The sequence below is a fragment of the Oryzias latipes genome, chromosome 12 (assembly GCF_053564925.1).
Source record: "Oryzias latipes strain Hd-rR chromosome 12, Olatipes_Hd-rR_3.1".
In the NCBI taxonomy this organism is placed as follows: Eukaryota; Metazoa; Chordata; class Actinopteri; order Beloniformes; family Adrianichthyidae; genus Oryzias; species Oryzias latipes.
In genome coordinates this window covers 17,517,810-17,531,779 of record NC_136248.1, presented here as the reverse complement: position 1 = coordinate 17,531,779, position 13,970 = coordinate 17,517,810, and the positions used below count along the sequence as shown (strand labels likewise).

The following is a 13,970-nucleotide window of genomic DNA, read 5'->3' as shown; positions in this document are numbered from 1 at the left end:
TATATATATATAGATAGATAGAGATATAATATATATATAGATATATATTTATATATATATATAGATATAGATATATATAGATATAGATATATATAGATACATATATATATGTTTTAGGATTTACATTTACAGGATTGACATTTACATCAACAAAAAAAAAACTTTTTATCATTTTGAAATAATAATAATATGGGTGTTGTTCCATGAAACTATTAGTTAAAGGGCTAGAAAAACTTTTTTTTTTCTACAGAAAAAGTTGTCTGAAGTACATTTTTATGGCTTCTTAGACAGTAAAAAATGTTTCGTTGGACTGCAGAGAATCAAAAATGAAAAATGTTGATCAATCTTATCATTTTATTAAATATTTATTTTCTGGAGGAAGCTGCGGATCACTGAGAATCCAGTTACAGATCACTGAAACTTAGTCATTCTGAAGATACAGTTGGTCAAAAAGATGTTTGATAACAGTTCACCTTCTCAAGATACAATTAAACAAAAAAAGCGAATGAAAGACGCATGTGTTACACATAAAAAACATATTTTATTCATGCACACTTATAGGTTATTCTTTGTATTTATTTATGCAGCTAAACACATTTTAACATTAGTAATTTGTTTTATTTAAAAACACATTTTATACAAGCCTAAGGCAAAACTTACACAAATAAAAATAACATCATAGTAAACAATGGGGAAAAAATAACATTTAAAGAAAATCACAAGTTAAACAAGTGGAAGACGATGGATGGATGATGGATGGATGGATGGATGGATGGATGGATGGATGGATGGATGGATGGATGGATGGATGGATGGATGGATGGATGGATGGATGGATGGATGGATGGATGGATGGATGGATGGATGGATGGATGGATGGATGGATGGATGGATATCTTTATGCACAGGCTAAAGTTAAAAAAAGTGACTTTTTCCCCCACATTCCAATTCAGTCTTGTACAACCCTAACATTTCTAAGTCTTTATAATTCTTCATGCACCTTTTTCCTCACACCATGTGCAAAATTATTAGTCAAATTGTATTTCTAAGGAGTCATTTTATTTTTGTAGCACTACAATGCACTTGGTCAATCCAAAATGTAAACAAACTTAGACATAAGTTAAATCAAGTTATTCCTACTATCAGCCCAGAGCAGGCTGAAGCGGTAGAAGTGGAGGCATCCATAGAAACCTCTGTAACATTGGACTGCTTCACTGCTGTGGATCAAGCGGAAATAACATCAATTATTACGTCCTCCAAATCCTCAACGTGTCTGTTAGACCCAATTCCCACTAGACTTTTTAAAGAAACTTTTCCCCTAATTAATGATCCCATATTAACAATGATAAATGCCTCTCTGGAAACGGGTTACGTGCCACAGTCTTTTAAATATGCAGTTGTTAAACCTCTTCTGAAAAAGCCCAGTTTGGATCCTAGCATCTTGGCCAACTATAGACCGATATCAAACCTGCCCTTTATTTCTAAAATCCTAGAAAGAGTTGTAGTTAAGCAGCTTTACTGCCACCTACAGGACAACAGCCACTTTGAAGACTGTCAGTCGGGGTTTAGACCTCACCACAGTACGGAAACTGCACTAGTTAGAGTCTCTAATGACTTGTTATTGGCCTCAGAAAAGGGACTACTTTCTATTCTGGTCCTGTTGGACCTCAGTGCAGCCTTTGACACTATCGACCACGGTATTTTACTCCATAGATTAGAGCAGGACATAGGGATCAGAGGATCTGCTCTCCAGTGGTTTAAATCCTATCTGTCCGATAGGTATCAGTTCGTTAATGTAAATGGCCATTCCTCTCAGTGCACTCGAGTCAACTATGGAGTCCCACAGGGCTCAGTCTTGGGACCGATCCTGTTTACGCTTTATATGCTACCACTAGGAAACATAATCAGGAAACACAGCATTAATTTTCATTGTTATGCCGACGATACGCAGTTGTATTTATCCATGAAGCCTGACCAGAATGACCAGATAGAGAAACTGAACGCCTGCATCAGTGACATCAAGACCTGGATGACAATTAATTACCTCCTCTTGAACCCAGAAAAAACTGAGGTCATTATACTTGGTCCTAAAAACCTCAGAGATACTCTGTCTGCTCAGATAGTCTCCCTGGATGGCATAAGTATAGCCCCCAATTCCACAGTTAGAAACCTTGGGGTTTTACTTGACCAGGATTTATCATTTAAGGCTCACATATCTCAGGCGTGTAGAACTGCCTTTTTTCACCTGCGGAATATTGCTAAGATCAGAAATATACTTTCTAAGAGTGATGCTGAAAAACTCATCCATGCATTTGTTACGTCGAGGCTGGATTACTCCTGGTAACTCCTTGTTAGCAGCGTGTCCTAAGAGTTCCTTAAGAAGTCTCCAGCTTGTTCAGAACGCAGCAGCTAGATTGTTAGCTGGAACTAGCAGAAGAGATCACATCACTCCTGTGTTAGTTTCGCTCCATTGGCTCCCAGTTGATTCCAGGATCAAGTTCAAGATCCTCCTGTTAACCTATAAGGCCTTACATGGAATGGCCCCGTCCTATATTAAGGACCTCATAGTCCCTTACCATCCAATCAGAACACTTCGCTCCCAAAATGCAGGACTGCTTGTGGTTCCTAGAATTAGTAAAAGTACGGTTGGAGGTAGAGCGTTTAGCCACCAAGCCCCTGTCTTATGGAATAAACTCCCAGCTCATGTAAGAGAGGCCGACTCAGTTTCTACATTCAAAGCTAGACTGAAAACATTCCTCTTTGGACAGGCTTATTGTCAGACTAGTTAGTATTCAGAGATTATTTAACTTAATGTTAATTTGTTTAAATTAAACTTAATAATAACTATTTCTTTTAAAAGGCTGCTAGAAGTTGAAGCTGGGGTAACTATGGTGCACTGGGGTTCTGTCCTCTTTCCTGTTTTTATTTCTACCCTTCCTCTCCTCTATTCTTGATCATAATTTATCATTTAGTTCTCCATCCCTCTGTTTGGTGCAGTGCGATTCATGTATTGTCCCTCTTTTCCTCTCCCCTCCTGGGGAGTGGGAGTGCTTCCAGACTCCAGTTGGCTCATCCGTGCTCCAGTTCCTGATCGTTTACCTCGCCTTTGCTCCTGCTCCTACACCTGGCTGTGGATCCTGCCTCTGGCTCATCTCTGGCTCGTCTCTGCTCTGTACCTGCACCTGGCTGTGGTTCCTGTCTCCGGCTCGACTCGCGCCTTTGACTGTCCCCACAACCACGGCAGGATGAAGCTCGTCTGCTGGACTTTTATATATGTAGTTGTAGATTTAGATAAGTTAATTCTTCTCTAAGATTTCTGGTAAATCGCCTGTCCGTCCTGGGGGAGGATCCCTCCTTCATGTGGGCACCCCTGAGGTTTCTTCGTTTTTTCCGGAATCCGTTTTTTTTGGGAGTTTTTCCTTACCGCGAAGGGGGGTCTAAGGGCAGGGATGCCAGTATAGCTTAGTCAGTTTGTTAGTTCATTTTAGTATTTTTCTATTGAACTCTTTGTATTCGTGATCCTTTTGATTTCATGTTTTACTTCGAAGCCCATCGAGACGACTGTTGTTGTGATTTTGGGCTATACAAATAAAATTGAATTGAATTGAACAAACCCTTAAACTTACATATTCAAGTAGTAAAAGTGAAGTTATGGCTTTCTTAAAGGATAACTAAATTTACTCCATCATTAGGCAACTAACAGTGTGCAGAATTATTATGCAACTCAATGAAAAACAAAGATTTTCCCATCTCACTTGTTTATTTTAACCTCTTAAAGTTAGAATGACAACTAAACTAAGAAAAAAATACATATAAACCTTTCTGAAATGTGAAAAGGAAAACCTCAGTGACCAATGTAGCTGCCTTTTTTTCAATGACAGACACAAGCCTTCCATTCATGGAGTCTGTCAGTTTCTTGATCTGCTCGGGATCAACTTTTTGTCCAGCCACGGTTTAGAGAGGTGTACCCACTTAAAAAAGGCCCAAAAATTCTCAATAGGGGTTAGGTCAGGTGAAGAAGGGGGCCATGTCATGAGGTTTTCATGTCTTGCATAAAAACGAGTGTCTTCTTGAAAGATGCAGACTGTTTCCTGTACCACTGCTTGAAGAAAGAGACTTCCATAAATTGGCAGTAGGTCTGAGAGTTGATCTTAAGTCCATTTTCAATTTGAAAAGGTCCAACTAGCTTATTTTTAATAATACCTGCCCACACCAGCCCCCCACCTCCACCTTGCTGGCGTCTAAGTCGAAGTGGAGCTCTGTGTCCATTACTGATCCAACTACGGGTTCATCTATCTGGTCCATCAAGAGTCACTCTCATCTCATCAGTCCACAAAACCTTTGAAAAGTCTGTCTTTAGATATTTCTTGGCCCATTCTTGACATTTCAACTTGTGCATCCTGTTGAGAGGTGGTCAGGTTTCAGCTTTTCTTACTTTAGCCATGACCCTGAGAACGGAACATCTCGGACTTCTTGATACTCCAGGTCGGTTGCAGTTGTGGAACATAGCAGCACGGGTGAATAAAGGCTTCCTGCCAGCTGCACGCTTGATTCTTCTCAAATCTTTGGAAGTTTCACACGTTTCTTGCGTCCTCGTTGACAATTTGCTACATAACACTTAGTTCTGCGGTCACACCCCCAGTATCTTGGATTCTTCATCCCTCTTAAAGACTTTTTACATTTTCTGATCTGTCAGAATCAGTTAAATCTCTCTTAAGGCCCATTTTACCTGCATGTCCTTATGTAGGATTTTGATCTTCCTCTGCCACGCCCTCTCTCCTTACATAAATGCGTATCAGTTGATATGCATTAATTCCAATATGCATTCAAGTTTACATGGCTTGATGTTGGCAATTGTGCTTACAATATTTATATGGTCAAAATGTTACCTCTCTAATGCTTATGCACACAGTGTATGCCTGCAGATATGGACCAGTAGCTTCAATAATTGAATCAAATCCCCACTGGAATCTGAAGTGCATTTTACGATTAGCCATAAAGGCTTCACATGTTCAGAAAGAGGTTTTTTTCTGTTTGCAGGCAAAGCTCCAGTCACTGTCTTCAACTTTTTTATTCCTTCAAAACCCTGTAAGACTAAAAACAAAACAAAAAAGGCAGATATTTTGCACAATATAATCATAAATGTTAGTTAGTTTTTATCTATCCACAAAACACTAAGACCAGTCAGTTGGGACTTTATTTTCCTTCTGCCAGTTCTGCGTAAAGAAAGGCGTCCTTTTTTAAGGAAATTTAAAAAAAAAAGATCCCAAATTAAAATGCAGCATTTGACATCCACATAGATCAATCGACAAGCAGCCTTTAATGTAAAGCATAAAGGATTGTACTGGTCATTGCATTGATTAGGGTACATACATTGAAAAAAAATGTTTCATTTGAATTCCCCTCTCTACCTTATGATAAGTAAAAATCATTTCCATGCTTGTCACTGGGCAAAGTTTGTGCGGTTTCCCTAAGAATTGAAACCCAGTCATCTCTGTCTCTTTCATTTGTGAGAATGACCGCTGTCTCACATTCAGGGGAAGAGGCTATACCGCCATCACGTGGTTTGTTTTAGCATTGCATCTTTTTTTGCTGATCAGTTCCACATTCTCTGCTCCATTCCCTGCAGCATTTCATACTGGCTCCTACTGTATGAAACATTATAGTTCCTCTACTAGTCGATACTAATGGAATAACTGTCTTGTACTGGGGGACTGCAGTGTTGAATACCAGATACCTACTTATTTGAAAAAGAAAAAAAAAAGAAAAAGGGATTCTTCTTTGGGAAAATTGGATCTGGATGGTTCCACATTTGATGGTAAGTCTGCATCCTATTCATGGATATAAAGAGTAAAAATTATTTTTAATTTTGAATGCTGGAATTTTTGTTTTGCATGTCAAAGCGTGCTATAGCTCAATATTTACATCAAGAAAAACCTTAGTCTAAATTAAAGTGTCAACATGTCATAAAGGTAAATCGACCCTTTTCGTTGATATCTTGACATCCCAAAGAACCATGGCAACCTCCTCTGATACCCTGCACTTCAGTTTCCCCACCTACGGAGACTCCATCCTTAGCAAAATGAATGTTTTAAGAGAGGAACATCAATTCTGTGACATAACTCTCCACGTCGGGACTCCAAAGGATGGCCTGCCTGTCCATTTCCACGGTCACAGAGTGGTGCTTGCAGCATCTTCAGACTTCCTTCGCGATCAATTCCTGCTCCATGAAGGCCAGGCAGAGCTGAGTGTGGGTGTGGTTTCCAGTGGGAGAGTTGCAGAGTCATTGTTCTTGTCCTGCTACACCGGAATCTTGGAGGTGCAACAGTCGATCTTCACGGTTCCCATGCAATTTCTGGTTGTCTTACAGCAACTTTTTAGCAATATCTCTTTAGTCTTGTAACTACCACCCATTTATATTGTTTGTCCTTTCGTATTTCTGATTTACAGATCCCTCTGAGAGAGCTGGTGAGCTACCTGACGGCAGCCAGTGCTCTCCAGATGAGTCAGGTGGTGGAGAAATGCACAGAAGCAGTCTCCCTTTACCTCAGCCCCACTCTGACATTTTTAAAGCAGAAACTAAGCAGAAGCTGGCTGGATTCCAGCTGTGATGATCAGAAGGAAAAGGATGAAGTCCAGTCCAGAAACCAAGAGGCAAAGCAAGAGGGAGTGTCACCGAGGGGGGGTCAACAAGCTGGACAAAAACTTAGGGATTCGAAAGAGAAGATGCAGTTAACTGAAGTAGCCTTGGAGTCTGAAAAAGGTGACTTTTTTTTAAAAAACAGGACGTTTTTTTAAACTACTTTTTAAAAAAAATATAATTTGTACCACAGTTTCCAAGATCAGAGGCAGTCCAGGCGAAGAACAACAACACGAAGAGGAGGAGGGAGCCGAGGGAAGAAACAACTCATTGGCAGAACAACATCAACCAGATGAAGACAAAACTCTGTCAGGAGAAGACACAGCAAAGAGTCACATGACTGCAGAAGACGTGTCAGAGGATCCCGAAAAGACTTTGCTTCAGAGGCCATACCTGTGCAGAAAGTGTGACAAAGTCTTTCAGCACTTGGAGAGCTACATGGATCATGTGAAGGAGAGCAAAGAGCATTTCTGTTTGGTCTGCAAAAAAAGCTTTTCAGGGAAGGGCAACTTGAGTCGCCACATTTGCACCTACACCGCTGCCAAGCCGTTCAGATGCCCACTCTGTCACAAGACGTTTACGAAGAAAGCTTTGCTGCAAGATCACTTCCACCTGCACACAAGGGAGTCACCTCGTAAGTGTGCTTTGCATCTCGCTCTTACATGAAATTTCAGGACCATCTTGCAAGTCAGACAAGCTTGAAGAACTGTAGCTTTTGCAGAAATCTTTGGTCATATTAATCTATTAATGACATGCATGCTGAAAAAACATTTGATCCATACTATTCTAACATAATGCCCCCCTAATCTATTTGGGTTCAGACTCTTCAGGGCAGGGGTCTGCAACCTTTAATACTAAAGAGCCCTTCGGTTCAGGTTCTTCTTGACAAAAAACAGAGAGAGCTGCAAAGTCCCACTTTTACCATTTAGAAAAATACACTTTACTCCTATTTTTTGTGGCCATAAAGCCATTCTTTTATGAAATGTAGCTTTGACATTTTTACAGTGATTGAATCATAACAGTGTTATACTTCCTTTCAAAATAAAATAAATCCAGTGCCAAATAAATTCCTCCTGCAGTAGATTTACTTCAATCATACTTTAAAACCTTTGAGCAACCTCTGAAAAACTAAAAATAAAATAAAAAGTTTAAAGTTCTTCTATTAATGATAAACCCATCTGACAATAGATTAAGCCCTTTAACAAAAGTCTGCTCAGTTATCTGACATGCACATTTTGAAAGACTGGTAAAGCTCTCAATGCCTTTTGATTTAGTCCAATGTCAGCAATGGACAAAGGAATAAATCATTTTTAGTCTTGTAAGATCATCTAAGTTTGAATTCTTTTTAAATAAGTGAAGAATCCAATCTAACCAATTAATTATTAAAACAGCATTTCTATTTAAGGCTACAGAGCCACAATGAGATGAAAGGACTGCATGTGGCTCTGGAGCCTCAGGTTGTGGACTTCTGCTTTAGGCACAAAACTTCATAGATGTTACACATTTCTGTCAGGTTTCTCTTGCTTTGCTCTGGTCACATCTTTTATTTTTATTTTTATTTTTTTACCAGAACGGCTCTTTTTTCTTTTTTATAAGAGGATGATTTGGAAATGTTGAAAAAGTGATTCATCTAAATGTGATCATTTTTGTGATATCCAAACTACTTCATAAATGATTTTATTTTTTAAATGAGTGTTTTTTTTTCAGGCCACAGGATGTGAAGCCATTAAACATGAGAATCTAGTTGTTGTTTTTTTTTGTAATCAACACCAGCCAAAAGAATTTCAGGATTTGGATTTTTTTCCACTTACACTAACAAATCTGTGAAAATCACAAGGTTACAAATTTACTTCACCTTGTTCATTTCTGAATTCCTAAAACTTCCTGGAAGAAGCTGTCCCCTATATTTCTGATTTTCTAAGAATGATTAGATAAATATATTTTTAACCATATTTAGGTCCTTTTTGTATTTCCTTGTTCTTGCAAAGATTCCTAAACCCTCCACTGTTTATTACCTGGTGATGAAATGAATATTTTTTCAAAACAATAATTTCATATTGCTGAATTGTGTCATGAATGTAAGACAAACTGGGATAACTTCTTTACACGAACATAAAAAAACAACAACAAAGATAATACACAATAATTACATCCATTTATCAAAACTGATCTAAAAACTTTTTTTCTTTCTGACATTTTCTCAGTAACCGTTTCATTGACTTCATAAAAACATACCCAAAAGCAAACTTTGCTTAACAATGGGTGCTCTACATGCATATCCTTCCTCCATGGACTTATATTTTGTAACACATTGTTTACTTCTTCTTGTAGACATCAATGTGCACGTAGAACAACAACAGTCATATGCAGTAAAATCATATTCATAAACTCTTATTTTGCATCACATAAATAGCCATGAGAGTCTGGTTTGACTTGTAATGAACTTGATTTGAATCTAACGTCTCCGTATTTGGTGTGGTATGAAGAAGGATAATTAAACTGAATCATCTGAATTGTAAATAAACCCAGGGCTAACTTTACCAATGAAAACATGTTTGAGCATGTTAAATAGGGATTTGTGTTTGCATAATAATTCTTTGTAAAGCTATCAGAGCCATCTTCCACTAAAGATGGAAAGAACTGCTGTATAAAATGCAGGAGGCCCAATTCTTCAAGGAAATAGAGATAGAAAGCTGATGTGTTTGGGTTTATTAGAGGACAGTACATCAACGTAGTTGCAGTAAGCTATACTTAGTGTAGCACCATATTTTACAGCAGATCTTAGAGATTAAGATTTAGATGTAGTTATTTAGCAGATACTTTTATTCAAAGTGAATAACAAATGAGAAACAAAACAAACAAAGAAAAAAACAGATCATGGTCACACAATGTAGTAAAGTACTGTAAGAAGAATGTCAAGACAGAGACATGGCAACAGGCAGAACTTGTTGAGATGTGCAAAAAAATAAATATGTTCAAAAACTTTTATATTTTACTAAGGTCCATATAATGCAAATGCAAATAGGAAAATTTTGAAATTGCTAAATGATTGTTTGTTCTGTTAAGATAAAAGCCTATAAGTAAGACTTGTAATGTAATATCCTCCTGACTACCAGAGACAATAAAAAAATGTTTTAAATCCACCAAAACCTTCAATTCCCATAGCCCCACCCATTCACATCTGGCATCATTGAAAGGCCCTAAATGTCCTCTGTAGATAGCAAAAGGAGTTAATTCAGTAGTATGGAGTGGTTGGGAGATATTCAGGTTAAGAAATGGTCTAAAGATGACAAATTTGCATTGCTTGTAGTCAGGAGGATAAAAAAACAAATTATGTTTTTCCTTTGCTTCACTTTTTGATTTCCCTACAAATGTATGAAGTACACTGAGCATGACTGTAAGTAAGTGAGTCTTTGCATGGCTAAGAGGGTTTCTATGCTCTCTAATTCCACTCCTTCCTTTAAGATGTCTCCTTTGATCTCTCAGTTATTCTTCTGCCCCAGAAATGCCACTGTAACTTCTCTCACCTAATGGAGTACAAGCCGGTGGACATCCGAGATGCTACTGGCTCTGCATGCAGACACAATAAATGCGTGGCTTAATGTGTTTTCTGTGTATGTGTGTGCCGGACCGAGGAGTATCTAATCATTTAATTGTTTCGCTGATGTCAAACCCCCACTGAAATTTCCTGCAATAGGATTTTCCGGAAGTAGGTCATGCTTTTGTGTGCACAGATGCACAGCTGCACACATAAACACACAGGAAAAAATGTAGCAATCAGGATATCTTTATTATGAATGAGAGTGCAAAAAAGGATTAAAGGCAACAAGAAAGATGAAATGTAATGAAGGAATTTCATGGTACATAGCACACTACTAGTGCTGGTTATTTAAATCACTCTTTTCAAGTGCAAAGTGATATTGCGTGAATACTTTCCGTGGCATAGTCACCATGTCAGGTGCTTCCACTGGTTATCATACTTTTAGGTGAACACAGGCCCATACTCTAATTTGTCTCTGATATGATGCTCAAAATCTAAAAACGAACTTTGGTAATTTTAGCAGTAAAACTTAAACTGTTCATCTCTTTGCTGTGGCTAGTCTTCTTTTGCTACATATGTTTTCTCTGCCAATGTCTAATTACTATTATGACCTCTCATGTAAAGTGACAGTAAAATCTTAATAGTTTTCTGTGGCAGCTAACTTTAAATATTTAGTACCAGACTTCAATTTCAAAAATATTCATTTATAATAGACCGACTGATTAAAACCATGTTTTTTTTGGTGTTTTTACATGTTCTTGAGGCATTTTTCTGATAATATATATAATATGATAATATATATATGATATATACAATTAATCTGAAAGAGCAAATGCTGTTACATCTAAGAAAACCACAAGATATGATATGCAGACCAAATAATATGGTATAAATAGCCAGGAATGGTTCCTGACATACCTTTTCTTTGATTAAATATTAATTTAAAAAAAGGAAAATTCATGGCTAGCCATGACTAGAAAATCCCAAACTTTATGTTTTTATAGACCTACATATATTCTTTTCTTTTAGGTTATCTGGGTTGTCTAACTGGTGTGTAGTGTGTCTTTAATTTAAAGCAACACCATGATAGACAAACACACATGCATAGATATCTATGGTACTACATAATGAATAAGGAATGGCAGTGGCGGTTCTACACTAACTTACTCCCTGGGCGAGTAACCCCACAGCCCCCCCCCAACCCCCCCCCCCCCCCCCCCCCAGCACACACACACAATTTGACAACATCCTGTTGTGTTCCCTATCTTCTTTTTAGCAATTTTACATAAAAAATGCATGAATTTTCTAGACTCGTATTACAGGGGGGTCAAACTCAGTCAAACACGCTTAAGGTTTTGGGCCGAAGAAGATAAACATTTACTGAACACACTAAAGCTAAACTTTTAAACCTTTTAAACTGAACTTTTTTAACATAAATATGCATAAAAACAGGAACACTTAAACCCTAAATAACTTGTTATATTTTGCTCTCCATAGAAATATATTCTGTTAAAATTATACAAATATGAACATGCTGCAGAATAAAACAAAGAAAGCCAGGAAATATTAATAAGAAATTACAATTCAAATATTTCCGTTTTTTTTTTGCTCTTTTATCATTTTTTAGAGCATTTTTTTAAGCTGGACTCCTGCTTCATTTTTAGCAATAATTTCTTAATGTGTGACGTCCTGTGTGTGTCTTTGTGAAACATATCAGAGGGATTAGATCTAAAAAAAAAACTTATTGTGATTAATATGTTTATGTCTTGTAAAACATAAAAGACTAAATCATAGAATTCATCAGTGGGATTACTCCAAAAATATTTGGCATTTCCCTAAATTTGTGCAACACCAACAGTAGAAATCCTCCAAAAAAACTCAATCCATAAAAAATGGTCTGCACCCATCACCCCTGTTACGGTTTCTGTTTCTTTGCCCCTGTGGTTTGTTTCCTTTTTGTTCTGGCATGTTTTGAGTTTAACTTCCTGTCTTATTTTGTAGGGTTTCCTGTTTCGTTTTTGTTGTGAGTTTAACTTTGGTTCCCCATCCTTCCTGATTGTGTTCACCTGTGTGTCGGTTGTCTGTATGTATTTAAGTCTTGTCATTCCCTTCCTCCTGGGCTGGTCCATAGTATGTTAGTCAGTATGTTAGTCTGCTCTCCCCGTTTCGAGTGTTTAGTGTTTCTAGCCTGCCGTCTGCAGTGGTTTTGGTTTTGTGTCCTTAGTTTTGTTTATTAAAGCCCCCGTTCCCCTGCAACCTCCTGCCTCCTCTCGCTCTCTGCGCCTGGGTGCTTCCTCCCTTCTCCCCCCGTAACAATCCCTCCCCCTCCCCTTCCCTCTGACACACGCGGCTCCGTCTCTATGACGGGAGGCACAGCTGCGGCCCAGAGTTGATTGTCAGATAGAAAATTCTCCCAATCACCTGTTAGTGTGATTCAGCCACCGGCGAGTTGCGCCCCCCTCTCGAGTTTTTGGACTTATGCTCCAAAGACTACCGCAAAGAGGTGTGGCCGCAAGCATCTTGCAGCAGAGGGCGGTGGTCACGTGTGCGTCGGGTCTGCTGTGTCGGAGCAAAGAATTATGGGAAATAATCCCCATTGCCTGCTTTTGTTGAAAATGGGGTTGAGCACGGATGTTTGTTCTGCCTAATTCCTTTTCATGTGCCTGTTTTATGTTGTTTCACTCTGAGTTATTTCATCTTTTTTTTTTTTTTTTTTTTTTGCACCATAAGTGTGAAGGGGAAAAAGGATGAAGACATTCTTAAGAGTCTGATGTGTCAAACTAAAACTGTTAAGTGTCGGCAGCTGAAGCAATTTCAAATTAAAAGCGCAAATCTTCCTTTATGAATATAGTAGCCTCTTTGAATACAGTAGCACAGCATCGGGCACGGCAAATGCCGCCCCCTATGAAGTGCCGCCCTGGGCGACCGCCCACATCGCCCATATCAAAAACCGCCACTGAGGAATGGTCCAATGTTGAAAGAGTGAAGGGTAAATCGGTTCATTTGAAATGAATTGACAGACACATTTTTTTTCCATTTTAAAACACAAAACTTTCTAAAATTGAATTTGAGAAATGCTTATCCACACTGTGACTATTTTGTGTCTTTTATATCATTGGTACTATTGGTGGCTTTAGGATGAAATCGCCCACCATTGCTGAGTGGTCAAGTCCACATATTATTTAATAGGATTACTATCTTGATAAGTTGGGTCTCTTCCAACTGCACTGTAAGCATTTCCTCAGCTTGCAGATATTTGAATTTGGTCAAGTGGATTAACAGTCATTTTTAACTTTTCGGAATTTATGGTTTAAAATTTGTAAAAAAATATTTTAAAAAAATATATATTAAAAAAATAGTCTTCAATTAGATTTTTTTCTTTTTTAAGAAAACAGAATTTGTGCTGAACCTGTGATCTCCTGTGTTCCTCGCGCTTCAAAGCCCCCCGCCCTCCTCGTCCTCCTCCCCCGCGCTAATGTTTCACCTCTCGCGGTCTGTTTCTTTAAAACAAGCTAGCCCACGCCTCGAAAAGCGGCTTGTTCCGGCTTGCCCCTTTACATCTTTTTATCCTTGCTCACAACATTAAAATAGTACCTTCCGAAAGTTACGCCGCTTCGTTTCTGCCAAAAAACAGTTGGACCCCCCCCTCACAAAATCACATTTAAGCCGGAGCAAGAATGATGCAGAGCCGTGCAGCAGCAACCGCAACCGCAGCAGCAGCAGCAGCAGCAGCAACAGCCTGGATGTGAGGTTCAGACACCATCACTGCCGGCGGAGCGATACCACCAT

The 13,970-nt window shown here is 38.5% G+C and overlaps 2 protein-coding genes across 4 annotated transcripts in view; one reads left to right on the top strand and one right to left on the bottom strand.

Moving 5' to 3' along the window:
* Positions 1 to 13,970, bottom strand: part of jak2a (Janus kinase 2a) — a 38,733-nt gene that overhangs the window by 24,591 nt on the left and 172 nt on the right. The window lies entirely within an intron of this gene.
* LOC101159076 (zinc finger and BTB domain-containing protein 26-like) lies at positions 5,653 to 7,457 on the top strand. 3 transcript variants are annotated; one of them, XM_078955812.1, is made up of 4 exons: positions 5,653 to 5,818; positions 6,146 to 6,358; positions 6,451 to 6,763; positions 6,834 to 7,457. In XM_078955812.1, the coding sequence occupies exons 1-4, from the start codon at positions 5,801 to 5,803 to the stop codon at positions 7,304 to 7,306; spliced, it is 1,017 nt and encodes a 338-aa protein (XP_078811938.1). In that variant the 5' UTR covers positions 5,653 to 5,800; the 3' UTR covers positions 7,307 to 7,457. The 3 variants fall into 3 exon arrangements, with proteins under 3 accessions (XP_078811938.1, XP_020556809.1, XP_078811937.1); XM_020701150.3 differs by having other exon boundaries at positions 5,678 to 5,818; positions 6,013 to 6,319; XM_078955811.1 differs by having other exon boundaries at positions 5,678 to 5,818; positions 6,013 to 6,358.